The 27,908-nt window shown below is 35.2% G+C and overlaps 2 protein-coding genes across 16 annotated transcripts in view; one reads left to right on the top strand and one right to left on the bottom strand.

Annotated features, from left to right (window-relative positions):
- Nucleotides 1-27,908, bottom strand: part of si:ch211-168k14.2 — a 241,568-nt gene that overhangs the window by 62,729 nt on the left and 150,931 nt on the right. For 4 of the 10 annotated variants that reach the window (XR_011016870.2, XM_073912848.1, XM_073912850.1 and 1 more), the window contains one exon: nucleotides 2,403-2,432. The exons of the other annotated variants lie outside the window; for them this stretch is intronic. The gene's annotated coding sequence lies outside the window, so the exon portion shown is untranslated. The remainder of the gene's footprint in view (nucleotides 1-2,402; nucleotides 2,433-27,908) is intronic. 10 annotated transcript variants of the gene reach the window in all.
- Nucleotides 729-27,908, top strand: tmtc4 (transmembrane O-mannosyltransferase targeting cadherins 4). 6 transcript variants are annotated; one of them, XM_073912004.1, is made up of 19 exons: nucleotides 763-790; nucleotides 880-1,172; nucleotides 1,288-1,487; nucleotides 3,684-3,799; nucleotides 6,930-7,146; nucleotides 7,847-7,931; nucleotides 9,289-9,386; nucleotides 9,527-9,619; nucleotides 9,703-9,864; nucleotides 13,199-13,401; nucleotides 15,073-15,247; nucleotides 15,376-15,507; nucleotides 17,062-17,141; nucleotides 17,461-17,568; nucleotides 17,656-17,797; nucleotides 18,273-18,387; nucleotides 27,170-27,282; nucleotides 27,397-27,466; nucleotides 27,683-27,908. In XM_073912004.1, the coding sequence occupies exons 3-19, from the start codon at nucleotides 1,326-1,328 to the stop codon at nucleotides 27,829-27,831; spliced, it is 2,220 nt and encodes a 739-aa protein (XP_073768105.1). In that variant the 5' UTR covers nucleotides 763-790; nucleotides 880-1,172; nucleotides 1,288-1,325; the 3' UTR covers nucleotides 27,832-27,908. The 6 variants fall into 6 exon arrangements, with proteins under 6 accessions (NP_001166973.1, XP_073768105.1, XP_073768104.1 ...); XM_073912003.1 differs by having other exon boundaries at nucleotides 880-1,176; nucleotides 1,292-1,487; XM_009304747.5 differs by having other exon boundaries at nucleotides 880-1,176.

The following is a 27,908-nucleotide window of genomic DNA, read 5'->3' as shown; positions in this document are numbered from 1 at the left end:
TCTAAGTGAATTAATCTTTTGGTTTTCAGAATAACAAATGATGTCCTAAAGGTGCAAAATTACTACTCATATTAACCTTGGAAAAGCAATATGAACTTAAATCATTCCAAAACAGTGATGATACATCTCATGAAAAAAAAAAAAACAAGTGACAAATGTCTTCACATTCATTCTTACAAAATGTGCAAATATCAGTAACATAACAATATTTGGATAAAAGTGCAGTACATAGGTAAATATTGTGCAAAATTTTAAAGTGCACCTCTGTTATTTTATTAGGAATACAGAATTTATATGGTAATAACCATGTTTTTCTCCATTGAATGTTAACAAGTATAGAACCCCAAAAAACTTTCCTCTAGGAGTAATTAAGGTATGTGACTGGGACACTTGGCATATGAACTTATTATTGCATTCCTTACTAAGAATAGATTAGTAATAGAATAGAATTGTTTGGAACCTGTTTCATAACTAAGTACCTTCATGCATACCCTTCAGGCATGGTAATTCACTAGGTATAGCCTTTATAATTGACGTAAATTCCATATACCGGACAGGAAATTATTTATAAAACTCTCATAAGTTTTAATAAGATAAGATTTAAAATAAGATTTGTTATTTATCTTAATGTCTACGTTATTCCATAAAATGGTTTTGTAAGTCAATATGAACAACATTACATCCACTCGGCTGACTCAGGTCACGTGACGTCACGCGGTCTATTCTTCTCGCTCTAGCAGGAAGTTGACGCGAGCGAGGCTCATACAGGGATCAGCCATCGTTCAGCCACGTATTAAGCTTTTAATTTTACATTCAGTGATCTTTGCATCGTATATGTGACACCGATGATTTAAAGCCTGTACTGCTCGTCTCTTACAGATTGCAAATCGTCCTCGTCGGCGGGCAGACAGTCATTGACGTCAGTGCACGTTTATACTATTAATATTTGTAAATCATGTTTTGACTGTAGTCATTCGCGCACGAGCAAAATATACGAGTAGGATATATGAAACAGAGAATGTTGAATGTGTGAATGGTTTCGTATCCTTTGCTCGACCTGAAAGCCGGTTGCTATGCACTGTGTGCATCTGTGTCTACAACCATGCAGTATTGCGTGCAACTGTGCTGAAATGTCACACAGTCTTTTCTAACACACCTCTGTGGTGCATACAGTAGGTATGTTTACACTTTGTGCACTCTTCTCGCGAAATACGTGTCGTTTCTGAAGTCGTTTTGGTTTTTTAGTTTGCTGTGTTAACCTTCCACCTGCTTTCTTTGTTCTGCAAGACAGTGGTGGGTCAGAATGAAAAGAAACCACATGAAAAATGGTGCTTTCTGAGCCTTACTGGGATCATCACATCCCCCTGCCAAAACTGGGACCCTTGCACTCCCGGCTGACTACTGCCTTTGTTGCCCTGATCTGTTTTATAAACAGCTATGATGGGGACTTTGTCTTTGATGATTCAGAAGCCATCATCAATAACAAGGTACCACCCTCACTAGTCACTTTTTATTATTGTTCTGATTTTTTTATTTTCCTTTTTTTCTTTCCTTTATTGAAAGGAATAATTGAACTAAAATGGTCAAAATGCTTTGTTTAATTTGCCTTGTGTCGTTCTATAAAACTATAGATAATGTTTGTAGTTATATTTATAGTTTTTTCTTAAAAAGACAATGAATAGGCATCAAGGAGTGGCTTTGGTTACTATTCATTCCCATTGTATGGCAAAAAAATGTTGACATTCAATTTAAGAGGTGAGATAAATGTGCTTTCCATGTTATACATGATGAGGACTTTTTGCATTTTTTACGTACAACACCTCTTAGTATAATGTATACAATATAGTCCCTTAATACAAAGGTTTTTAAGTGCTCATTTATTTTGTCCATGGTTGTACATTAGACATGGGACATAACCGTTTTCAAGGTAGGCTTTACTGCGGTTTGGAAAAGTCAAGGTTTTAAAACTGCCAAAAATTTCTACTATACCAATCCTACAGTACTGTATATGTAAGGCTTTTTACGTTTTGTTTAAATTTCTTTAGGACAAAAGTATGTCCAGCAGAAAAGAGATTCAAAGATGCCGTTTTAAATGGTAAAGAAATCTGTGTTTTTGAAACGAATGAAAACAGTAACTCATGTTTACAGTAACGAAATATTTTAATATTTTGAGTTCAAAGGAGAAAAAGGTTTTAGTTTTTTTTACCCAAACATTTGAAAAGAATATATTTTAGAGCATTAATCACAATACTATAAAACCGTGAAACCATGATATTTTTATCCTAGGTTATCATACTGTCAGAATCTTATACTGGCCCATGCCTATTGTACATATGTGTGTGTGTGTGTGTGTGTGTGTGTGTGTGCGTGTACAGTAATACACAGAAGTGTTTGGTACATACCTCAAATTTGAAGTCACCATTTCATTACATCTGATAGGGAAAAAACATAAAATAGCTTTTAATTAATTTTTATTTTCAAAATATTTTTTTTAGCTAATTCAACCAAATAAATACAATAAAAATGTTATGCAAATGTAAATTTGTCATTTTTTGCATTGATTTTTAAATATATATTTTTATTAACATATTATTTTTTATTACAGTAACATTTATTTAAAGTTATACATTTAATATTACAGCATTCCTAACAGGTTTAGTAAAATATAATTAATATAATGGTTAATATAAGGCAACTATTTTGAGAAATGTAGCAATTAATTTCTATAGCGAACTAGCTGAAGGTTTTAAATAAGTTGCCTCATAGTAAATGCAATGAAAAATAATGTTTAAAAATGTTTTACTGATTGGCGCTTCCTATTGTTTGAATTTCCTGATAACAGTAATTGAAATATGAGTTTTGTTCTTGTCCGAAAGTTACAAAATACAAAGCTTCTTTTGAACATTACATGGATGTTTTGCTGTATAATGTCTAGTGAGCAGGGGTCTACATGAAACAAACAGAATAGACAAAAACATTAATCTTGGACTTTACTATACTGTTTCGATATCAGTTTGTTAAAATGAAGACATATAACACTAAATATAAATTAGTTTCTGCAAATGCAAAAGTTGAAAAAATGTGTTGCTCTGTACACATACAGTTGAAATCTGAATTATTAAAACCCCTTTGAAACTTCTTTTTTTATGATTTCCCAAATGATGTTTAACAGAGCAAGTAAATTTTCACAGTATGTCTGATATTTTTTCTTCTGGAGAAAGTCTTATTTGTTTTATTTCGGCTAGAATAAAAACAGTTTATTTTTTTTAAACCATTTTAAGTTCAAAATGATTAGCCCCTTTAAGCTTTAATTTTTTTCAATAGTCTACAGAACAAACCATTGTTATAATAACTTGCTTAATTACCCTAACCTGCCTAGTTAACCTAATTATCCTAGTTAAGCCTTTAAATATCACTTTAAGCTGTATAGAAGTGTCTTGAAAAATATCTAGTCAAATATTTTTTACTGTCATTATGGCAAAGATAAAATAAATCAGTTATTAGAAATTAGTTATTAAAACTATTATGATAAGAAATGTGTTGAGAAAATCTTCTCCAATAAACTGAAATTGGGGAAAAAATAAACAGGGGGGCTAGTAATTAAAGGGGACTAATAATTTTGACTTCAACTGTTCATTCACAGTTTTTCTTTTACATTTGAATGTATGTGATTTTCGTTTTAGGATTTGAATCCTGACACTCCTCTCAGTAACATCTGGAAAAATGATTTTTGGGGAAGTAACTTAAGTAGCAACTCTAGTCACAAATCCTACCGGCCGCTGACCGTCCTGACATTCAGGTACAGTTTGCTCACCACAAAGACAAAAGCACCTTTCAATTACTGCTGTGTGACTGATGATTAACACAAGGTAACAGTCCAACCTGCTTATGGTGAATATTGTCAAACGCCTTTGCATTTATTAGATGTGTGGACTTGTAATTTTATTCTCAGTGGGAAATCAAAAGAGGTCCCCCAAGTGCTTCTTCAGCGAACGCTACAATAATTGACATTAAAATTGGATGCATATAATGCCTTTTTTAAAACTCATTTTAGAATTGTCTTTGGCATTTGACTGCAACTGTGAGGAATCTATATAGGGGGCATAATTCATGTCCTGCGTGCCGCTAATGAGAATGACATCGTTTTGCATCAGTAATGGCCCGTTATACCAAGTCGACCATAAAAGTTACTCTGTGCCATTTTATTTCTGCTGTTTAGCTTTCAGATCATTTTTGTAATCTCTGCACAAAAAGAAAAGTAGGACTGGGCCATATGACAAAATTCCTATATCACAATATAAGTTGGCTCGTATATTGACATCACGATATAGTAACATTTCTAAAAATACAATTAACTAATAGTTTATACTGTACACGCTCACCGGCCACTTTATTAGGCACACCTGTCCAACTGCTTGTTAACACAAATTTCTAATCAGCCAATCACATGGCAGCAACTCAATGCATTTAGACATGGTCAAGACGATCTGCTGCAGTTCAAACCGAGCATCAGAATAGAGAAAAAAGATGATTTAAGTGACTTTGAATGTGGCATGGTTGTTTGTGCCAGATGAGCTGGTCTAAGTATTTCAGAAACTGCTGATCTACTGGAATATTTAATGCACAAATGCCTTGTTGATGCCATATGTCAGAGGAAAATTAGTTTGAGCTGTTGGAAAGACAACTATAACTCATATAACCTCTAATTACAACCGAGGTATGCAGAAGAGCATCTCTAAACGCACAACACTGTCAAACCTTGAGGCGGATGGATGACCCCACTGGGTGCCACTTCTTTCAGCTAAGAACAGGAAACTGAGGCTACAACTCGCACAGGCCCACCAAAATTGAACAATAGAAACTTAGGAAAACATTGCCTGGTCTGATGAGTCTACTGCGACATTCGAATGGTAGGGTCAAAATTTGGCGTCAACAACATGAAAGCTTGGATCCATCCTGCCTTGTATCATCAGTTTAGGCTGGTGTAATCGTGTGAAGGATATTTTTTGGCACATTAGTACCAATTGAACATCATCTCTACGCCACAGCCTACATGAGTATTGTTGCTGACCATGTCAATCCCTTTATGACCACAGTCATCTTCTGATGGCTACTTCCAGCAGGATACCGTGCTGTCTTAGAGCATGAATCATCTCAGATTGGTTTCTTAAACATTACAATGAGTTCACAGAACCCAAATGGCCTCCACAGTTACTAGTTCTCAATCCATTAGAGCGCCTTTGGGATGTGGTGGAACTGGAGATTCACATCATAGATGTGCAGCCAACAAATCTGCAGCAACAGTGTAATTCTATAATATCAATATGGACCAAAATCTCCTCGTTGACTCTATGCAATGAAGGTGGGGTCAACCCGGCACTAGTAAGGTGTACCTAATAAAGTGGCCATTTTGATTACATTACATTAAATTACATTGATTATTGATTACATGTGTTTCTAAAACTCTTGTAAAAATTTCTTTTTTTTTACATTTAAAGTATACACTCAGAAATGTACTCTGATCATATTTCTCACTTTATTTAAAATTTCAAGCCAAATGCTGGATTAAAAATTTAGAAATATAAAATAAATGGATAATAAAAAAAAAAACACATTTCAAAAATGAATGATTACCAACCTAAAATAAACAAAATCACTAAATAGTGCTTTCAAGACTTTCTTATGTTTTTTATGTTTGTGGCTGCATCCCCATAATAGCATGTAATATTATATAAATTATTGAAATAAGCTTTTATAAATCAAATTCAAATGTATTACCATAAACAATGTATTTGTGACATCACAAAATAAATGATGGAGCATAAAGTACCCTTTTCAAAAGACTAGTACAACTTCCAATTTCTTGACAGTTTTTATATTATTATTTTTTTAAATGTATGTCTTTTTAAAAAGCTATACTTGATCTTATATCTCCTATGCATCAAAAAACATAATAAAAAATACGCTTATGCGAGGTGTTTTGAATGCACCGTCTATGGGCAGAACGTTCTGGCTGCAGTCTCACATTTTTTTCTTTGTTTGAAAGTAGTGAAAACACCATTATGAAGTGTTTTTATTTTTTTAGTTAAGCAAATATGAATATAAAACAAATATATTTGGGGTACTCTCGCATTCGTTGCTCTCTAAGTTGACCCGACTATGATGAATTCTCTTGCTGAAATATCCAAAAATGTGTAAAAGGGTCCGTACGATATGGATCATCATACAGGGTGTCCGCTGGGTCTTAAAAAGTATTAAAAGCTGATAAATCAATTATGAAAAAATTAAGGCCCTTAAAAGGTATTAAAAAGTCTTAATCGCATTTTTACGAGGTCTTACATTTTGTTCAAGCGTTGTCCAAAGTATTTGACTCCAAAAAAGCATAAGTATATTTCTTTTTCTTGATCCACGCGATTGGTTCGGGCCGGGCGTGTCCGGCCAAGCTCCTTCGTCTGGGCGTTGTCACGTAATTTGCGACAAATGTGGGAAGGTGGTGTGACTCTCCATATGTAGTGAAACCATAGAGCAAAACAGACAGCAAAATGGGAAAAATGTAAGTTTGCATACTGCTGGTTGGAGAAAGATGAGTTTAAACAATGGCTGAAGCCTGTCACTGAAAACAACCGCATATTTTATTCTGTCAAGATTTGTTTCTTCCGAAATTATCTGAGTTCTGTTGCATGGTTGTGCTCCATTCATTTATTTAACTAATACAGTTTATTAACAGTTGTTTATTAAGTTTAAGGTTTGATACTGATTAGAACTTGAAGTGGCGATGACGTCTTAAAATATTCTGAGAAGATCTTTAAAAAGTCTTTAAAAGGTATTAAAATGACCGTTAGGATATCTGCATAAACCCTGTCATACTGCACAGCCCTAAGTCAAAGCTTGAATCCTTCTGATTTGCGTCTCTTTTATGTTTTTTTCAGGATTAACTACCTCTTGGCTGGGGGATTGCATCCAGTTGGCTTTCACGTGCTCAACGTTGCTCTCCACTGTGTAATTTCTGTGTTAATGATTGATGTGTTTGCAATATTAATTGGTGGCCCGGTTCAAGATGGAAAAGGGGCGAAACTCAGTCTCCCTCCGAAAGCGTCCTTCCTGGCGGCGCTTTTCTTTGCTGCACACCCAGTTCACACAGAAAGTGTAAGTAGAGTGGGAAGACGTGATTCAGCAGGCCGTCTCTGCCCTGTAAACAATCTCCGACTATAATGCTCCATATCACAATGTTCATTGATGTTGCATGAAATATACATTACAAGGCCCGTGGAGAAGAAAGCTTCACACAGCTGGTGTGCATCACATAGGTGGGCTCTACAGTCAGCCGTGGCTATTAACAACAAGCCGATGTCCGCTCTGACCTGCTACGGATGCGTCCGAGCACGGTAGAGGCTGGCGATGCTCCGGTATCTGCTCTTTAATCAGGTTCAGAAAGACGGGCCCTGGACCTGGAGGGGGTGAGGTTCAGAGAGACCACTGACTCGGGCCTACGGGATGTATCAAAGAAGGTGGCCCCAGGACTCCAGCCAGGGCTGACTGCAGTTCTGTAATGAGTGCTGCCTCCTGCCTCTGCCGTTAATTTGGCACTGCCAGAAATACAGGCAATTTCACAGACGAAAGGACGGCGAAGGATGTTTTTTTTATCTTGCCTGTTTTTTAACCTTTAATGTACACGCAGGATTTCATTTGTTTAGGTGGTAAAAAGCGTTGCTGGCTCTTGGGAAGGATTTCACTGCCATGACCTGCATGATGACGGATGATGCTTGATGATACAGTGTCCTTTTGCTCTCTGAAGTATTTAGTTGATCTTATGAATAATCTCCTTTGTTGGCTGTCTGTCTTGTAGGTGGCTGGCATTGTTGGCAGAGCAGATTTGTTGTGTGCCCTCTTTTTTCAGCTCTCTTTTCTGGTTTACTGCAAAGCTTTTCAAGGTCAGTTGATAAACTAAAGCACTAAGCTCTGATTTAGTTATTACTGTTTGGTGCTATGTAAAATGTAACTCCTAACCTTAAATCTTATGAGGAATGTTTTTTTTTTTTTTTTTTTTTTACTTATTCGTTAGTTACTTACCCTTTCAAAACATGTTTAACTGTATTTTATGTTACTTCGTGTTTCATGTACATTGCTCAAAGTTTACCTGCGTTAACGGTTAACTAACTATAAACATACTCTGTTAATAAATAAAGCTTGATTTGTTCAACACAAAAGATGATATTTTGAAGAAAGCTGAAAACCTGTAACAATTGACAGTAGGTCCATAGTTGGAAAAACAAATGTACAGTGTAGATTGTGTCAAAGCAGCTTGACATAAAAGTTCTAGTAAATTGAAACTTCTTCAGTCCAGTTTTCAGAGTAGAAGTTCAGTTTAGTTCAGTTCAGTGTGGTTTAAATTTTATGTGCAGCTCCACAAGTCCCAAACCAAGCAAGCCAGTGGTTTACAGCTTGCTTAAAAAATCTTGAGTTTAAGAGAATAAATAAGCTTTTAAAGTTTTGATAATTAACTGGTAAATAAAGGACAGAATTTAAGCTTTTTTGGATGACCTGTCCCTTTATTTTTTTAGTAGATTCAAATGAACTTTTGCACAGTTTTTGCATCAATCAAACTGATTAAAATATTAAGGTTAAACTTTGTAGTAAAACTTTAAAAAATTAGTTGAAACTTGGATAACTTAATCAAATAAGTAGCAAAGACATTTGTTGTCATGACAACCTTTTACAGTTGATGCATGAAATGGACAGAAATGCATTAAATGAAGTGAATAGAATGATAATATGACTGTTCATTACAACAATGTCTGAATGAGTATTAAAAGCATGTGAATACTATATGATTGGCTTTCAACAGTTTTTCTTCCAGTATGCTGTTTGTTTTTGTTTTTATTTATTTATATTGCACATTTAAAAACAACAAATGTTGACCAAAGTGATCACGTGAGAGAGAGGCAAGATGGCAGCAGTATTTCTCTCAGCATGCCATCGTTTTGTTTTTGTATATGTTTTTTTTTCAAGTGACTGTTCACTTCTTCAGTTTGTAAGCGAACCATAAGACCTGTGTTGTGAACTTTATCCACTGATTCATTCATAAAATATTAAACCTTTTTATAGAGCTTTTGTTTATAGTAATGCTGAAGCTCTATTTGTCATTGTGATTGCATAGAGAATAAGTTATAAAAGTTCACAGTTGGCACAGTTAATAAAATAAATAACACAAATCATAATTTTGGGGTGAAATAGTCCTTATTTTGAATCAGGTAAACTGTTTAATTTAGTTCTTAATTTTTGTTTCAGTTGGTGGCGATAAAAAGTTCTCTGTGTTGTGGATATTTGGCAGCATTCTTCTGTGTGCTGTAGCCATGCTCTGCAAGGAACAAGGCATTACGGCTTTGGTAAGTGAAAATATGTATACAGGTCAAATACAGTAATATAAACACACACAGCATATGCCGTACCTCACATCTGTTTTTAAACTAGCTCCTTCACCATCCATAAAATATCCTTGTTCTTTTTTTTTTTTTTTTGTCTGAAGGGAGTTAATGCTGCTTATGACATTCTCATGGTGTGCAATCTGAACATTTATGAGCTTGCTCACCGGCTGCTGTCCAGGAGAAAATCAGCTGACGTAAGTGTCGGATTCACAGGATGTCACTCTTTATACCCAAACAATCTCTCTAATGGATTTAAACTTTTCTCTTTTGCACCCAGATTGGTGGCTTGCCAAGAAACGGTTTGCTTATGAGGTTGGCTCTACTCTTTCTTGGTGGTTCCTTACTTATGTACACGAGATGGAAAATCATGGGAACTGGACCTCCATCTTTCACCGAGGTGGATAACCCAGCATCCTTTGCAGAAAATATCATCCTGAGGGTAAGCAGTCCTTTCAGTTTGACAGTTAAAAGTCTACGTAGGGAAAAATGACTTGTTTTTGTAAAGTATGCTTTTAGTAAATTTAAAACAATTATTATTATCATTATTTTCTTAAATTATATTTGTTTTGCTCTAGTTTCAAAGTTAAAAAACAGAAGTCTTACTTGTTGGTATTGAGCGCTTATATATTGGTGTTGTGGTAAACCTAATAAAACTCAATACTTTAAGGGGGAAATGAAGCACTCAGTCAAGTTTGCATTCTTTTGTGCATTGTATTTCACTTTAATAAAAATATATTAAACAAACTTGATTAATGTAACCATTTAGCTGAAAACGGCCTGTTTTACTATAGCTTTTAGACCTAGGGCGCCACCAACTTGGAATGTCGATGTGTCTGACGTCACAGGGTTGGTTTCGTTCCGTCAGCTGAACAGATACTGTGAAAGTAAAGAACTGAACACGGAGACTGCAAAGCCTAATTTAACCCAATGCGAGAAGTTGTGGGCGTGGAGCTGATGCAAATAAAAGCATCAGATGTGTGTCTAATACAGGGTTCATACGGTCATGAAAAAAACCCTGGAAAAGTCATGGAATTTCGACATTTTCCAGGCCTGGAAAAGTTTTGGTGAAACAGAAAAACCCATAAGGTTTTGGAAAAGTCATGGAAATTACATTTACATTTAGCAAACGTTTTTGTCCAAAGTGACTTAAGCTGCAGTCACACTAGTGCTTGTGCTGTGATTCAAAATTCTGTTGTATGGTGACTAAACAACATGACTAAACATTAATAAAAGTGAGCGATTGCTCCATATTTAATTTTTTTTTATTTTCTTCTATTGGTCTCACATAGTCTTCTGATGTGATTTCGCAGGTAAGAATTCACCAAGCTTGATCTTTGAAATGCGAAACAGGTGCTTGCATTTCTGGTCCTAATGCCAATAAATGGAAGTCTTTGCAGCGAAAAGTGCAATGTGGTCACAGCTTTATAGTAGAAGTAGTTTTACCTACTAATACTAGTTTCTAGTTGTCTAAAATTAGTTTGACAAATATCTGTATATTGGAATGGAGGTTCGTTGTTTTTACTTTTCTTTTCTTGGTCTCACATTATTAGTGCTGTGAAAAGCATCATCTGTATTACATAGATATAAAAATAAAACTAATTAAAACTATTGTGTGTTTTATGATATGCTGTATTAAATAAAAACATTTCCTATGATTTACCAAGTATATGTAGACATTTCATGAAACTTTAGGTTATGAAAATTGACTTGAAAGTCCTGGAAAAGTCATGGAATTTTTATTGTAAAAATGTGTATGAACCCTGCTAATATAAAAATATATATTTATTCTATCTATTTATTTTAATTTTTCCCTTTTAATTACCGATCATTTGACACGCTTTGGTCCACTCTCGGTATCACACTGCCTGACTGCCTGTATGGGTTTTAACCATGGTAGTAATGGACTGAACACAGAGACTGGACAGCCAATGCATAGGTTGTGGACGTGCATCGCAGAGCTGCTGCAAATACAACAGATACAAACATTAAGTTGTTTATTTTTATAATTTTAATACCTTTCATTTGATGTGCTTTGGTCCACTCTCTTACGCTGCTCCAGCACTGCCTGACAAGGGGATTTACATTCAGACTAAAGCAACAATTAAAGTCATGCATGATGTCATGCTTTACTAAGTCACATCTTTGTGGAATATGTCAAGACATATTCCCTTTTCAAGTCGATCAATTAGATCTCAGCATGTATGAAAGATGTAAAAACCTGCCATGTAAAAAACATAGACTGGAAAACGTATATTATGTCACCCATAGGTTTCTGAAGAACGCAAGAGTAGCTACAAGTAGCCGTGGACAACCATCGCCATTTTGTTTGTGCGTTATCGCACCAACAGGGTGTAACGAACAAAATGGCGAAGAGGCGGAGCATGAGCGGAAATACAGATGCCTGCTAGCATTTTGCTTAGATGGGCTTTCCTTTGGGAGAAATGCTTAATACTTTATTACCTGCGACTGGTTTGTGTTTTGACCACATGTGCTTGGTTGTAAACTGTATCAATAAAGTGTTTAGACTTTTAAAAACATTTTTGTAATACATTGAGCCACTAAACATTGTTCTTATGACGTTTTTCTACAGGAGGAAAACGCAAATTACTTCTAAACACTATAAATATAGTCTGTGTTAGTAAATGCAAGGCTATTTCTGAAATCCAGACATAACATTCTATAAGAACATTTCAGATGACTGTTCTAGAGCCTACAGATAATCAATCTGTCAGATTCTGTGTGCATTACAGGTCTAAAGTAAATTATTAGTGGTAAATAATCTTAGATAAAACAAATACATTTATTGATTTGATATATAAGTATATAATTTCACTTACCTGGGAAATGGAGGCCACGTGAATGATTTGTGAGCACAGCATGCTGTATAATCTGAAGCATCAATATTGTTATATGAACCAAAATTGTTCTTTGTACCCGGCTGAAAACACCTTTTTTTCTGCTCTAAATTTGGCCATTTTAACAGTGGGCTCAATAAAAATTTGCTCTTATAAAGCCAGGACTAGTGGAATTGCGATGAATTGCAGTTTTAGTTACTTCTATATAGCTGAGGGAGAGGGAGAGTTTGTCGCTTGGTAAAAAAAATGCTGACCTTAGTTTGGTTGGAGGTGAAGGCTATAGTGGTGAAAAGTGAAAGTACCTGCCCCTATTAGGTCAGTACCGTACCTTGTTGAAACCATGGTCGAAACCCAGACAGGCAGTGGACCAAAGCGCGTCAAATGATCGTTAATTAAAAGGGGAAAAAAGAAAAATAGAATAAATATATATTCCATGACTTTTCCAGGTTTTCCATGACCTTATGAACCCTGTATTAGACACACTTTTAATGCTTGTATTTGCATCAGCTCCACGCCCACCACTCTACGCATTGGGTTAAATCAGGCTTTGCGGTGTGTTTAGTCCATTACTTTCACTGTATCTGTTTAGCTGAGGGAACAGAACCAACCCTGTGACATCAGGTACAGCAATATTGCAAGATGGAGGCGCCCTAAGTCTAAAATCTATAGTAAAACATGTTGTTTTCTGCTAAATGTTTATTTATTTATCGACTTTATATATATATATATATATATATATATATATATATATATATATATATATATATATATATATATATATATATATATAATGTCCATTTAAGTGGAAATTATTTACAAAACAATGTAAACTTGACTGAGTGCTTCATTTACCCTTTTATAAAAGTGTTGTGGTTACACAGACTGTCATATAGTATATTCTCTGTCATCTTTTCTCAGATTGTGAACTATAATTACTACTACTCTTTGAATGCCTGGTTGCTGCTGTGTCCCTGGTGGCTGTGTTTTGATTGGTCAATGGGCTGTGTGCCTCTGATTAGCTCAGCTGCTGATTGGAGGATCGTCTGGCCTGCTGTGCTGTGGTTCTGTCTGATTGGCTTGGTGAGCCAAGCTCTGTTCTCACAGGACAGTAATAAAAGAAGGTAAGCACTGTATCAAAATACGACATGCTGTGAGTAGACTTTTGGAAATGGAGACGTTATCTTAAGAAGACAGTCTGATTGTTGTTATCTGAACATTTGTTTCTACACAATTATACTGTCTGTCTATCATACTGCAATACTGCTGTAAGGCAGTCTGGGTTATTCTGCATTTACTGGATTTATTGGGTATGGATTTAAGTAATGTTAATGTCCTTTATTTTATTTTAATATGGTCCAAATTTCAATTAAAATATATATTTTGATCATTTTAGGTTTTCTTTTCCCGGAAATAGCAGTTGGTCAGAATAATAAATAACAATACTACTAATTATAATGTAAAAATAAGTGTTTTTCTACCACTGATGCGACTATATTTTTAATTTCATATGATTCCTTATACAGCATTGATACAATATAATCTGTTAAGTAGACTTAAGCATCCGTTTAGTTGTTTGAGCGTAAAACAAACTCCTTCAGAGCAGCAGGCAAGCGCTAAAACTCCATTGAAAATGTCTAGTCAGAGATCAACTTCATTCATTTTTCTTCGGTTTAGTCCCTTATTTAGCAGAGGTCACTTAAGCAGAATGAACCGCCAACTAGTCCAGCATATGTTTTACGCAGCGGAAGTCCTTCTAGCCACAACCCAACCGGTACTGTAAAACACCTATACACATTCTTATTCACACACACACACATACACTACGGCCAATTTAGTTTATTCAATTCACCTATACCGCATGTCTTTGGACTGTGGGGGAAACTGGAGCACCTGAAGTAAACCCATGTGAACATGCAAACTCCACACAGAAATGCCAACTGGCCCAGCCGGGACCGAAACAGGGACCATCTTGCTGTGAGGCAACAGTGCTAACCACTCAGCCACTATGCTGCCTAAGACCAATATTATATAGTATAAATAAATGAATGAGTTTATATGTAGTTGATGGCATCAATGAGCTGCCGCCAGAAAACATTTCTACCTATGATTTTTCTTCTTTATTTGTAGTGCAAGAGCTCGAAATATCATGTCTCGCAGACCAATGGTGCTACATAATTTAATCATAAATACAAAAACCACACTGGACATAAGAACAATTAAATAAATAAATAAATAAATACATTAAAATCTATGCATAACTATCATATAAAATACTTAACTATACACCCAAGACAGGCTATACAAGTACTTTTACATGAGCCTGAACAATGTTGTGCAGGATATTATGCAAGACAGCTATTCAAGGTTTAATATTGTGAAAGAATGATTTAAGGTTAAAGCAAGCAGTGTTACATGATTGTGATATATTTATAGTAAGCATCGTTTTCATTATTGAGTTTTTGTAAGATGGAGTTTAGATAAAGTGTCATGTGAATACGGGAGAAGAGTGTTTCTACAGTTGCTTTGTCAAGCCCACTCACCTGTATGAAACACAATTTGAAATATTTCAAACGCAGGTTCTAATACTACGAAGGCAGAATTTATTATTATTTTTTGTTTGTTTTATGCAACAAATGTTCAATATATCTTATCATCAATATTCTGTATCTGTTTCAATGTGTATTTGAAATAAATAAAAAACTAATTAGTAATAATAATCAGTATTGTAATAGTATTTAATTCCTCACATTGTTGCAATGGTCCTATCGCAATGTATGTTTTCTGTATTCCAGAACTCTGACATTTGGCTTGGTACTGTTGGTGATCCCCTTCCTGCCAGCTAGTAATGTGTTCTTCAGAGTGGGTTTTGTGATTGCGGAGCGTGTGCTGTACCTCTCCTCAGCGGGCTACTGCCTCATTCTGGCCTACGCTGTGGGCTACTGTAGCTGCCACTGGAGGAAACACAAGGTATGTGGCCTGTTCTACACCAATTTCCCACTTATCGCCTCCTAATATTCACCATCAGACCATAATTCACTGTAACTAATGCTCAGTTGAGTTTGCGTTCATGTGTGATGTCTGTGGGCTGAATGCAGAGGCTGCTGAGAGCAGCCACGTTGACGCTGCTGTGTGTGAATGTGACTCGCTCTGCACAGCGCAGTCAACAGTGGAGGTCTGAACAGAGTCTCTTCACCAGCGCCCTTTCTGTGTGCCCGCTCAACGCCAAGGTGAGACAGTACACCTGCCCTGTCATACTGCGAATAACTTTACATCATTGTTGAAATCTAGAGATGCACCGATATAATATTTTTATGGCCAACTCAGATTTTTTTTTAGGCAAATTGGCTGATTTCATTACCTATGTGCATTGTTATCATTTAAATTATATATATATTTAAATTCAGATTATTAAAAAATGTAAAATTTATTATTAATTGTATAATTTCTAAAGTAAAAATATAGGCCTGGGGAATTAATTGAAATGAAATCCCAAACGTGATTGAGCAAAACTACGGTTGTCATGCTCATCTGGTCAGGGAAGCAGGGTGTGATTAGTGGTAAATCTCCTCTAGAGACCATCTTTACTTTACAACATAGGCATTAATATAACCTTTGATTAGTCACCCATGCCCTATGAAAACATAATAATGACAGTGCAAATTCTCTGCTAGTACACAGCATTTATAGCAACAAAAAACATGTAATAATATATTCCAGCAGCTGGAATAATGACATTTCCTTGGTTAGGGACAGAAATAAAGCAGATGTGCTGGTATTTAATATGTATTTTACTGTATGGAATTAATCTAAATGCAAAATGCCATCTGAACATTTCTGAAGACAACCTCCCACCCCAGTTCTGTATTTAGGATTTTCTTCCAGGAAGTCTAGCATTATGAACAATGAGATTCTGCTGGTTGTTTAAAAAAAAAAAAAAAAAGATATATATATATATATATATATATATATATATATATATATATATATATATATATATATATATATATATATATATAGGTACATAGGATGAAATCAACAGATGCACTGAATCTGTTTAAATTTACAGAATTAAGCCCATTTATATTGCTTTAAGTATAGATGTATAATTATCTTTAAATAAAAAAATGAAAATGAACATTTGTCCACCTTGTTTTTCAAACTTAAAACTCAAAGTAATCCCTTAAACATAACGTATAATGAAAACTGGCTAAACACAAAAGTCTTATCCATATAATCTCTATTTAATGTTGAAAACATCTTATAATTATGCAAGTAAGAAATAATGAATGGTCAATATTTGTTACGTTTGTTAAAATATTTCTCATATTTTTCCTTGGGGGCTCGGCCATTTGTGTTAATTTGTGCTCTCTGTAGTGCCGTATTTCTTTGCATGTACTGAACAGAGATGAGCCAAATTAAAAACAAAAGACTTGTAGCCATTTTTAAAGCCAAAACCATCTGTTTCCAATTTCTGGCCAGTCGATCGGTGCATCTCTAGTTTAAAGCCACTCCATTGATGAAATCCATTATGATAACTTCAGCTTACCCATCAACACAACATGCCTTGAGCAAGAAGCAAAACTGGTTTCTCCAGAGGAACTGAATCTAGTAACTGTTTTGTGAGACAGTTCGGATTTGAAGCTTCAGCTAAACGATTAAATAACCAAAAAGTATTGAGAAAAGCAAATACAGAATTTGTTCTCAAATGTATTCATTCAGTTTAGCACACCAATTGTTTTACTAGCTTGATGAGCTTTCTAACTTCCTTCCTCCTTGCACAGGTGCATTATAATGTTGGCAAAAATCTTGCTGACAGGGGAAACCAGAGTGCTGCAGTCCAGTACTACAGGGAGGCAGTCAGGTAAACAACAACAACAAAAGATCATTTGACAGATTTAGCTAGCACAATTCAAATGTTTCTTTCTTAAACCATATGTTAAGTGAAACACAGTTGAAATTGTCAATAGTGAAATATATAAATCATCTCAAATAGGGATGTGCTTTATGATAATAAAATAATGCAGATGACTGTCTTCATGGATGAATAAATTGTTGATAAATGTCTCATTGTTGTGGCATAATATTACTTAAGACATTACCAATCTTAATCTGTTAAATGAAATATAAGTTATTGATCATTTGTCATCCACCTACACTTGTTTTACTAATTGTGGTTACAGATTACATCCCAAGTACGTTCATGCTATGAACAATCTAGGCAATATATTAAAGGAAAGAAATGAATTAAAGGAAGCTGAAGAGCTCCTGTCAGCTGCGGTTCATATTCAGTGAGTGACGATTTTTAGTTCAGATATCTGTTCCTCTGAATCTGAAATGTTGTGAATCATTCTGCCCTGTTTCTTTGCATGGTTTAGGCCTGATTTTGCTGCAGCATGGATGAACTTGGGAATTGTGCAGAACAGTCTAAAAAAATTTAACAAAGCTGAACAGAGCTATTGGAACGCCATTCGATTCAGGAAGAAATACCCAGACTGTTATTACAACTTGGGACGTCTGGTAAGAGATGTGCTTTGTAATTTGCTTATAGCTTTTAAGCATTTACTACTTATCATCAATATTTTCCTCATATTCTAAACATCCGTTTTATGAATCTTACAGCATGGATTTTTAATGTTTAGCGTGTTTCTTGCATCATTTTATCCACCCTTTCTTTGTAATACAAATCAACATGGGGCAGTTTATAATTAATTAGAGCAAGAAATTGTCTATTCCGCTCTAAATATTGCTCATTATGATGTGTAATAACGTGCTATTTTTGCTGCAATGATGATTTGATTCAAATGCTCCATGAATTATGAACTTCCTAGTGTTTAATATCCTAGTGTTTAATGCACATGCTTTGGATGTGTAGGAAATGCACGTTCAGATTTCCTCAGACCCCATGGTCATTATCTGTGAGAATAAAATGATTAAAACTGGACTGTGCAAAGCATTAAAGAGACATGTTTGTGCTTGTTTGTTTTGCCTTTAGTATGCAGACCTGAACCGTAGCATTGATGCGCTAAATGCCTGGAGGAATGCCACCATGCTGAAGCCTGACCACAGCTTGGCATGGAACAATATGGTCATACTGTTAGACAACACTGGTAATGTACACCTGATTTTGTTTGTTTGATCAGATTTAAAAGATCAATGAATACTATCATGGGCTGCACAGTGGCGCAGTTGGTAGCACGTTCGCCTCACAGCAAAAAGGTCGCTGGTTCGAGCATTGGCTGGGTCAGTTGGCGTTTCTGTGTGGAGTATGCATATTTTCCTTGTGTTGGCCTGGGTTTCCTCCGGTTTCCCCCACAGTCCAAAGACATTTAGGTGAATTGAATAAGCTAAATTGTCTGTAGTGTATGTGTGTGAATTAGTGTATGCTGGATAAGTTGGTGGTTCATTTCGCTGTGCTGACCCCGGATAAATAAAAGGACAAGCCAAAAAGAAAATGAATGAATAAATGAATACCATCACAAACAGAAAAACTGCAGTGGTCCCTCACTATAACGCAGTTCACCTTTTGCGGCCTTGCATCTACGCAGATTTTTTTAAAAAATTTGACATGCTTTTTTGTGTTCATTGTGTTCTGTGTCCTGATTAGAGCCTCGTGTTGTACATCCTGATTGGCTGTAGACCATAATCAATCTCCAGCCCAATTCTCCTGTACAGAAGCTGCAGAATGTGCTCAGCTTGCCAAATTTACATAAATCTTTGATCGCTAGCAGTGTGATTCTAAAGTGCTGGACTGTATGTTTGCAAGTTTTCTCCCCAACAAACCCCACAATGTTGATGAAACTTTCTGCAGCATCAAAGGCACCTGTGATAGCATTTAAAAGGTAGAGGAAGATGCTAACCATCGCACAAAAAGTTGGACTTCTAAACATGCTAAAGAAAGTTAGAAGTTACACGGTTGTAGGGCGCCATTACAGTATAAATTATTCTTAGTTTCGTTAGATATAGAAGAAGGAGGGAAATAAGAAAGACGACAGCAGCAAGTTACAATAAGGACTCAAAAAGGGTTGTAACAGTCCGCAACAAGACCATCGTAAAGATGGAGTCTGCTTTAGCTTTGTGGATCACTGACTGCAGTTGGTTTCATGTCATAATACTGGACTTATTTTTCTGCGCAGGTTTGAAATTTACTTGAAACTGGAAAAAGTTTTTATTAAAAGTTGTTTAGTTATGGCAGAAAATATATTTTGCAAAGAAAGTTCAGCATTTAAGAAAAAATTTAAATTTGTTTCAAATAATTTTGTAAAAAAATCGTGACTGAATCTTGAATCGTAAGATTAGTATTGTGAATCGAATCGATTAAATCAATTAAAATTGATTACTAAAAGTGTTGGCAATGAATTTCATAATCGATTCATCGTTTCACGCGACGCGGAGACATTTGATTATTTAAAAATATGTACTTTAGTTGAGTAGTGCAGAGCAGAGTGAATGCACTTTGCCTCTTTCGCCTCATAGACAGGACGGAGCAAAAAAATGAGCGGAGGTGACATCAGAGGAAAGATACATGGCGAAGGCAGACAAATCTGTGTGACCCTAGTCATCCAAGGTGTAGGAGCATTTTACACAAAATAAACAAAAAGTGTGTTAATGGCCATATATGCAAAAGTGATGATGGGAGCACCATGGCAGTGATCCAGCACCTGAAACGCAAACATGATGGGAGTCTTTGATGAGGAGGAAGGGAGCAACAGCAGCGTAAATCACTACAGAATACTATTTTTGTTCTGTTTTAAAGTGAGGAATGTAATGTCCCCGGTGCTGGTGTTATCCAGCTTGACAAGCATGACGTGAAAAATTCAAACTGACGCATTGGCTGGCGCTGAGCCAGAGAAAGACGTGTCATATTATCAAAATTATGCAGTGTTTAAGCCACCCAATGCTTATTTTATGTTTTAGACATTAAAATATACATAAGTACTAGTAAAACAATACATTTAGAGTTTGTAATAATAAATAATAAAAAGGACACATCTGTCATACAGTATTTTTGTGGCTGTGGTGACAAAAGTCACTACCGGGGCCAGATAAAATCTTTTAAACTCACCAGTGAAGGAGTTGATAACAGAAGTAAAGCAGCAGTGGTAGAGTTACTTTGCATTGCAAGACTTAAGACACTTTTTTTTGGATCATTCATTTTCCCACGTGTTGTCATGTATAGCTACATTGCAAAAAATATTTTCTTACTTAGTAATTTTGCCTCATTTCCAGCCCAAAACAATTATTAAAATAATCGTTAGTTGCAGCCCTAAATCGAACCTAAGTCAGGTAAATCGTTACATCACTACTTGATATTGATTGGCCAGTTGATATTGGCAGCATTAGAGTTTTTAACTGATAAAAAAATAAATAAACATGCAAAATTATCTTGATGTTTAAAGAAAAGTATGTCTACTCTTTTTGTTTTTCAGTTTTTCAGGACTCATTTATCAGCCTATATATCGGTTTTCCAAATATAACAAGTTTTCAATTGACGGTATCAGCAGAAATGTCCTCATCTGTGCATCCGCAAATTAAATGTACTAAATTCATTTATTTATTTGATGTAATAAGTGTGATAATATACAGGCAGCTTCACATCAGCATCCTGATCCATCACTCTGTTGGAGTTCAGTTTGCTGATGGTGCATTACCTTTCGCATACATCCCAGTTTAGCAATGCAGTATAGATTTGTATTGTCACGTCCAGACAGGGTGCAGTCATGTATGCGTAAACTGAGTGAGTGTTCTCATTAAACGTGACCTTGACCCTGCCCTTGAGGGTAAACAGATGATCTTGGCCTCCTCCCAAATCTTGCTGCCTTGTCGTTATCGTCTGGTGTCCCAAGTATAGCCGAAGCACATAGCTGTGTGTGTGATTGAGGAAGAGAGAGAGGTGTGAACTTCCATTCTGCAGATGCTGAGCGTCAGGTGCACGCTGCCACATGGGGCCATGCTGCATAATTAGTTCAGCCTTTACAACAATTAACTCCTGCACCCCATCTTCACCCCCTTATCTTGTCGGAGACCCTACAGGGATGGAAAACTTAAGCTTTCTATTTAAATTACCCAATATTATTTGAATGCTTTTTGTGTGTGTGTGACTTAAAAGTTTTAAGTAATAAAAAAGCTGAAAAGGTACAATTTTAAAGTTATGATTTACAATAAAAGGCAACGTTTTCAACCTGAAGTAGAGTTCAGAATGTAAAATATGTAACCAAAAATTGTAACCTTGTAAAAGTAATACTTTACTTAATAAATGGGGTTGCAACTGATCACAGAGCTCATGGTTTGGATCACGTTATGGTTTTTTAGTCATGGATTGGACCGTTTTTCGGATCAGCCAAAAAGGGGAGAAAACAGTACTGAAAGATACTTTGGTTTTAGCAAACAGAACTTAGAACCTGTAATTTTATTTAAAATAAAATTATGAAATAATCAGCTGAATAAAAATAAATTGTAAAATATACAGTACTGTAAAAAAATTCACTGTTCATATTTTTGAAGGCTGGTTGTTGCCAGCTATTGGTTGAATAATGTAATTTTCTGCCTACAACTTTCAGTTTTGAGTGTTGTTAAATGCATATGACTGTGATTTTATTCTTTACCATAAACACCAGTGGTTTTATCTAAACTATAAACTGTTATCCTAGCACTTCTGTGTTGTTTGGCTCTTTGTAACTTCATAACTAACTCAGACTAAAAACTTGATTTTTTTTGCGTTTTTCAAACACTGATTTGAATGCAGCGATTCGAAGGAATCTTAAACATTTGCAAATCACCATCATTTATCATTTGTGTTGAGCGGGTGATCTTTTAATGATTAATCAAGCAGCTTGCACTGAATGCATTGATGCAGGCTAAACAAGTAGTGACAGAAAACACCTTTAATAACCTAAGAAAACCCACCACATCCCAAATAACCTACCATGACTTCTTCCATCATCATATCTTACAGGAAAACCTAAATGCTTTTATATATATTATTTGAATGATGCGAGAGACAATCTCTCTGCAATCGTTACAAATTTAGGATTAATCTACTAGTAAAAAAAATTTATTACTCCGCAGGCTGCATGTGTTTTGAACTGTGGGTTGTGACCCATTCAAATCACAGATCAACAGTGATCTCTTACACTCCTACTTATGAATACTAAACTGAAATGTTTTAATATAGGGCTGCACGATAATGAAAAAAATCTGATGTTGCGATATTTTCTTTTTCTGCAATACATTTTGCAATATCAATATACTTTTACCAAAGTCAATGTCAGCTTTATTGTCAACTCAACCACATGTACAGGACATACAGAGAACTGAAACTGTGTTACTCTTAGACCCTAGGTGCCTAACATATAATATTAATACAAAAAGTAGAATTTTAAAAAGAGACATATAAACAGTATATAGGGCAAAAAAAGCTTGTAAACGTGATAATTATGAGAGAGTGACTGTCTAACTAGTATACAGGGAGGTAGTATGAGATAACTAGCACCAGATGAAATGAACAGCTCTATTAGAAAATGATTCATAATTTTAGATTGATTGAGATGATTTTGTAGTTTAGTACATCTCCATGAATCAAAATAAACCAAATCACTAGCATTGACAAATGCAGTGGAGCGACGATGCAATGAAAATGCACAGAACTTTATGGCTTTCTGGGAATCTAGCAGGCAAAATAACAATAAACAAATGTATGATATCGCTGTATAAATACATTTAATCTTTCTTAAAGTTAAAATTATTGTTATTTCTTGCCTGAATGTTTTAAACAGACCTTAAAACAAATGCAAATGATAAACATGTTGGTGAACTTTAGTAAAATTTTGCAGTGAATCCACAAATAACATGATTTCAACTGTGGAAAATCCCAATGTAAATGTAACAGCATCATATAAATACAATTAATCTTTCTTAAAGTTTAAAGCAATGTTATTTCTTGCCTGAATGTATTAAACTGGCTTGAAATGCTCACAGACCTTAAAAACAAATGCAAACGATAAACATGTTCATTCATTTATTTACTTTACGGCTTAGTCCCTTATTTATCTGGGGTCGCCACAGTGGAAAGAGTCATATGTTTTTATGCAGGGGATGCCCATCCAGCTGCAACCCGTCACTGGAAAACCAGTAAAACTTTGCTGTGAATCCATCATGTATGATTTCAACTGGAAAATCCCAATGTAAAATATCACTATATAGTCTACATTGCATAAATACAATGAATCTTTAAAGTTAAAAGCATTATACTTTCTTGTCTGATTGTTTTAAACTGGCTTAATAGGCTCACGGACCTTAAAAATAAATGCAAATAATAAACACGTTGGCTAACTTTAGCTAAAAAATGTCATTGAATTTATAAATCACATATGATTTCAACTGTGGAAAATCCCTACTTGACAGATCCTGCAATGTATTGCAGATTAGCACATTGCGATATCGATGCTGAAATGATATATTGTGCAGCCCTATTTTAATATGTAAACATATTTTGAATCTGGATACCTTTGACAGTTTGTGACTTCTGAAAGTAGTATTTTTAACTGGTAATTAAAAAACGGCAAAAATTATATATATATATATATATATATTTTTTTTTTTTTTTTCTGTCACCAGCAACATTTTTCCAGTTATATTAAATAATAAATAAAATAATAAAATATTTAAAATGGTATCATCTGACCCTACTTATAAAAGAATCCGTATTTACATGCAATTATTTATGTGCTTTTGTTTTTATTATTAGGAAATAAAAATATTTTCCAAGTTTCCAACGAGATTTTACAGGATTATCAGAGGATGTCCTTTCCAGGAAATGCCAGCATAAGAACCCAACGTGATTAGACCGGAAGAGCAAGAATCAGCAATGCTTGAAATTTATGTATTAAAAGCCTTGTGTGTTGTTTTAAAGCCACTCTTCCCTGCCGTGTGGAGAATGGCGCGATTCCCTGACAGAAGCCGTTTATTCAAACGCGTCTCCTAGGCAGGTTGGCTCTCCCTGGAGAGTCTTGGCACGGTCCATTTTACTTGCCAATAAATAAATAAATAAATAAAAATCAACTCTGGCACCCACATCTTCTCCCCTCTGCATTTCCCAGTCCCCCTTGAAGCCAAAACCACTCCCAAAAATAAGTAAATTAATGAAACCAGGAAATTGATGATGTTTTTTTACCTGCTATTGTTTTCCAGCAAGATCAAAAAGCATGGAGAAAGAGTGCAAACATAAAACATGAGTTTTCTTTAGATTTCAGTGGAGAGGAAGAATCTTCAGCAGCTCATAAATTTGTTAAGGGCCAGCCGGTAAGAGAAGATCTATCTGAGTCTGTGGTCAGAGGGAGTTTTGACATCCGGATCAATAACTCAGTAGCCCTTGTGTTGCCCTCTAATTAGGAAACTAAAAGAATCAGCCATGTGTGGAGTGGAAAAACTCTCTTCTGGAGGCTGCTGACACACCAGAGCAATCCACACAATCTACAGAATGACACTGGACAGATGTCCTCTTGTGTCATTAAAACGATATATAAACATGCATACAGTTCTCTCTGTTTTTTTTTTTTTTTTTTTTTGCCTTTTTGATCAGCAAATTTTAATGCCCCAAAGGATTTAAAATAAAATGACTTTTCCTGTCAAAGAGACATATTCGTCTGATACTACTAAAACTAGTGGGGTTGGGGGAAAATGTACAACATAGCATTGTAATGTTTTTCTATAAAATATAATATTTATACATAGATGTCCATAATGAAATATAGAACATGTTTTAATTTACTAAACAATAATAAATAATAATAACAATACACGTATAATATAATAATAATATTTAATTATAATAATCTAATTATTTGCAGTCCACTACAGTACATGGTGGTGTTGAATTTATTAATTGATTTATTTTCTGGTGAGCAGGGTCACCTTCAGTAGCAGTAAGTTAATAAAATTAATATTTAAGACAATCCCATGTATTTGCACCGCAGCAATAAAATTGAAGTGAGATGCAGACTAAGAAATGCTTATGGTAATTTAGTTTGAAAATGTTGCCAAAATGTTCCTTTAGGGACATATTATAAAGTTGGAAAAAGGTTATAAATTGAAAAATATCGCAATATATTTAAAATCACAAAAATATTGTATTGTGACAAGGATTGTGATACTATTGAATACTAATTCCTACAATCTTTACAGCTAGTTAAATTCATTCATTTTGTTGTCGGCTTAGTCCCTGTGGGGCCACCACAGCGGAATGAACCGGCAACTTATCCAGCAAGTTTTTACGCAGCAGATGCCCTTCCAGCCGCAACCCATCTCTGGGAAACATCCACACACACACACACACACACACACACACTCATACACTACGGACAATTTAGCCTACCCAATTCACCTGTACCGCATGTCTTTGGACTGTGGGGAAAACCGGAGCACCCGGAGGAAACCCACGCGAAGGCAGGGAGAACATGCAAACTCCACACAGAAACGCCAACATGATTCTAAACATGATAGTTTCAATAACTCATTTCTAATAACTCATTTATTTTATCTTTGCCATGATGTCAGTAAATAATATTTTACAAGATATTTTTCAAGACACTTCAGCTTAAAGTGACATTTAAAGACTTAATTAGGTTAACTAGGCTGGTTAGGGTATTTAGGCAAGTTATTGTATAACGATGGTTTGTTCTGTAGACTATAGAAAAAAATTAGCTTAAAGGAGCTAATAAATTTGACCTTAAAATGTTTTTTAAAAAATTAAAAACTGGTTTTATTCTAGCTGAAATAAACGTAAAACTTTCTCCAGAAGAAAAAATATTATCAGACATACTGTGAAAATTTCTTTGCTCTGTTAAACATCATTTGGGAAATATTTAAAAAATTATAAAATAAAAAAAAATTAATAAAAGGGGTGCTAATAATTCTGACTTTAACTGTGTTTATAAATAATTTATTTTTTTCTTAGAAATGTAATCACACACTTCACAAGAAGGCCAGTAGTATAGAACAATTTCTTTGGAAACTTGGGAGGAAGTTTGCAGTAAAGTACATATTGTGCCCAATTTTAATATCTGGAGGGAATTCAGATGTAAAGTTGTAACTAGATTTTTCTGAACTCCAAAAATAATTTCAAAATAGAACCCATCTCTAACAACTGCTGGAGAAATTGTGGACAGAATATTGGTAACCACACCCATATTCTGTGATGATGTCCTAAATTAAATAACTAGTGGAAAGAGGTATTTAATGCCCTAAAGGAAATCTTCCATTATGAATTTTCTGAAGATCCCACAGTTGTTCTGCTAGGTGTATGCCCTGAGGGCTTCGATGGCAGATCAAAAAATTACTTATTACAAATCCTACTTGCTGCAGCTTTGAAGTGCATCACATGCAGATGGCAAAACTCTGAATCTCCATCATATAATGCTTGGATTCAAAAAGTGTAGGAACTGTGTCAAATAAAACAAATAGCAAATGCATTACAACTTCACAAAACTATTTCCTAAAGAGATGGTCTCCTGTTTATTCCTCTTTATTTCTTCAATAATGAGCCGTACTGAATGCTGTGAAATATCGGTGAACAAAGCCCCTTTTTCCCACTTTATCCTTTTTTTAAAAAAATAATTATTATTATTGTGTATTTAATATTATTCTTTTCTCTCTTTTATATGTCCTAAGAATTTGTTTTAGTTCTGTACATGTATTTACAACCATTTTGGTAAGAAGAAATTGATGGTCTAACATGCAAAAAAAAAAAAAAAAACTTTTTACTCTATGCAATGTTGTTTTCTCTAATAAAAGTAAATAATAAAAAGTCCAGTGTTTTGAGACATTCTAAACAAAGTATGAGCAGCTGTGATACTGAGCTTATGTTTAATATAATGTTTTGTTTTTTCATGACAGGTAATCTGGCACAAGCTGAGCTTATTGGAAAGGAGGCATTAAAGATATTGCCAAAAGATCACACCATCATGTTCTCCCTCGCCAATGTCCTTGGGAAACAGGAAAAATACAAGGTTAATCCAAACTTTTTTCCACATTGCGCTGCTTTTTCTGTGAAATTGTTACTCAAACTATTTCTTTGATACAGAAGGGAACTTTATAATAACCAATGTTTCTTTTTCTCCCAGGAGTCAGAAGGATTCTTTCTTAACGCTCTGAAGATCAACCCAAACGTTGCCAGTTGCCATGGTAATCTTGGTAAGTCTCCCAGGATCCCGCTGGCACCTCAGTATTGTCACGAAAACAGTTGTGCAAGTTTTGACTCCTGCAATGTTACACGATACAGGCATAAATCGGTGCGATTGAATCAACAAACAAAGCGAAGTGGCTATGATTCTTCTCCCATTCACTGCGGAGTTACTGTACAGTCCCCTGATTTAAGTGACAGCTCTTTTTTTGTGTGTGCTCCTGCAGCTGTTCTTTATCACCGGTGGGGAAAACTAGACTTAGCAAAGCGACACTATGAACTGTCTCTGCGACTGGATCCCAGCGCTCCAGGGACCAAGGAAAACTACAACATGCTGAAACGCAAGCTGGAACAGCGGCAAAGGACTGTTGGATAACGCTGTTTTTGATACTTGCATGCAACGAAAGTCTTTGTATACGGTCTCTACACAAGTAAATAAATTAATTCGTCCTA

Source organism: Danio rerio, chromosome 9 (genome assembly GCF_049306965.1).
Source record: "Danio rerio strain Tuebingen ecotype United States chromosome 9, GRCz12tu, whole genome shotgun sequence".
Taxonomy (NCBI): domain Eukaryota; kingdom Metazoa; phylum Chordata; class Actinopteri; order Cypriniformes; family Danionidae; genus Danio; species Danio rerio.
Note: the sequence above shows the minus strand (reverse complement) of the source record. Positions and strands in the feature narration are given on the sequence as shown.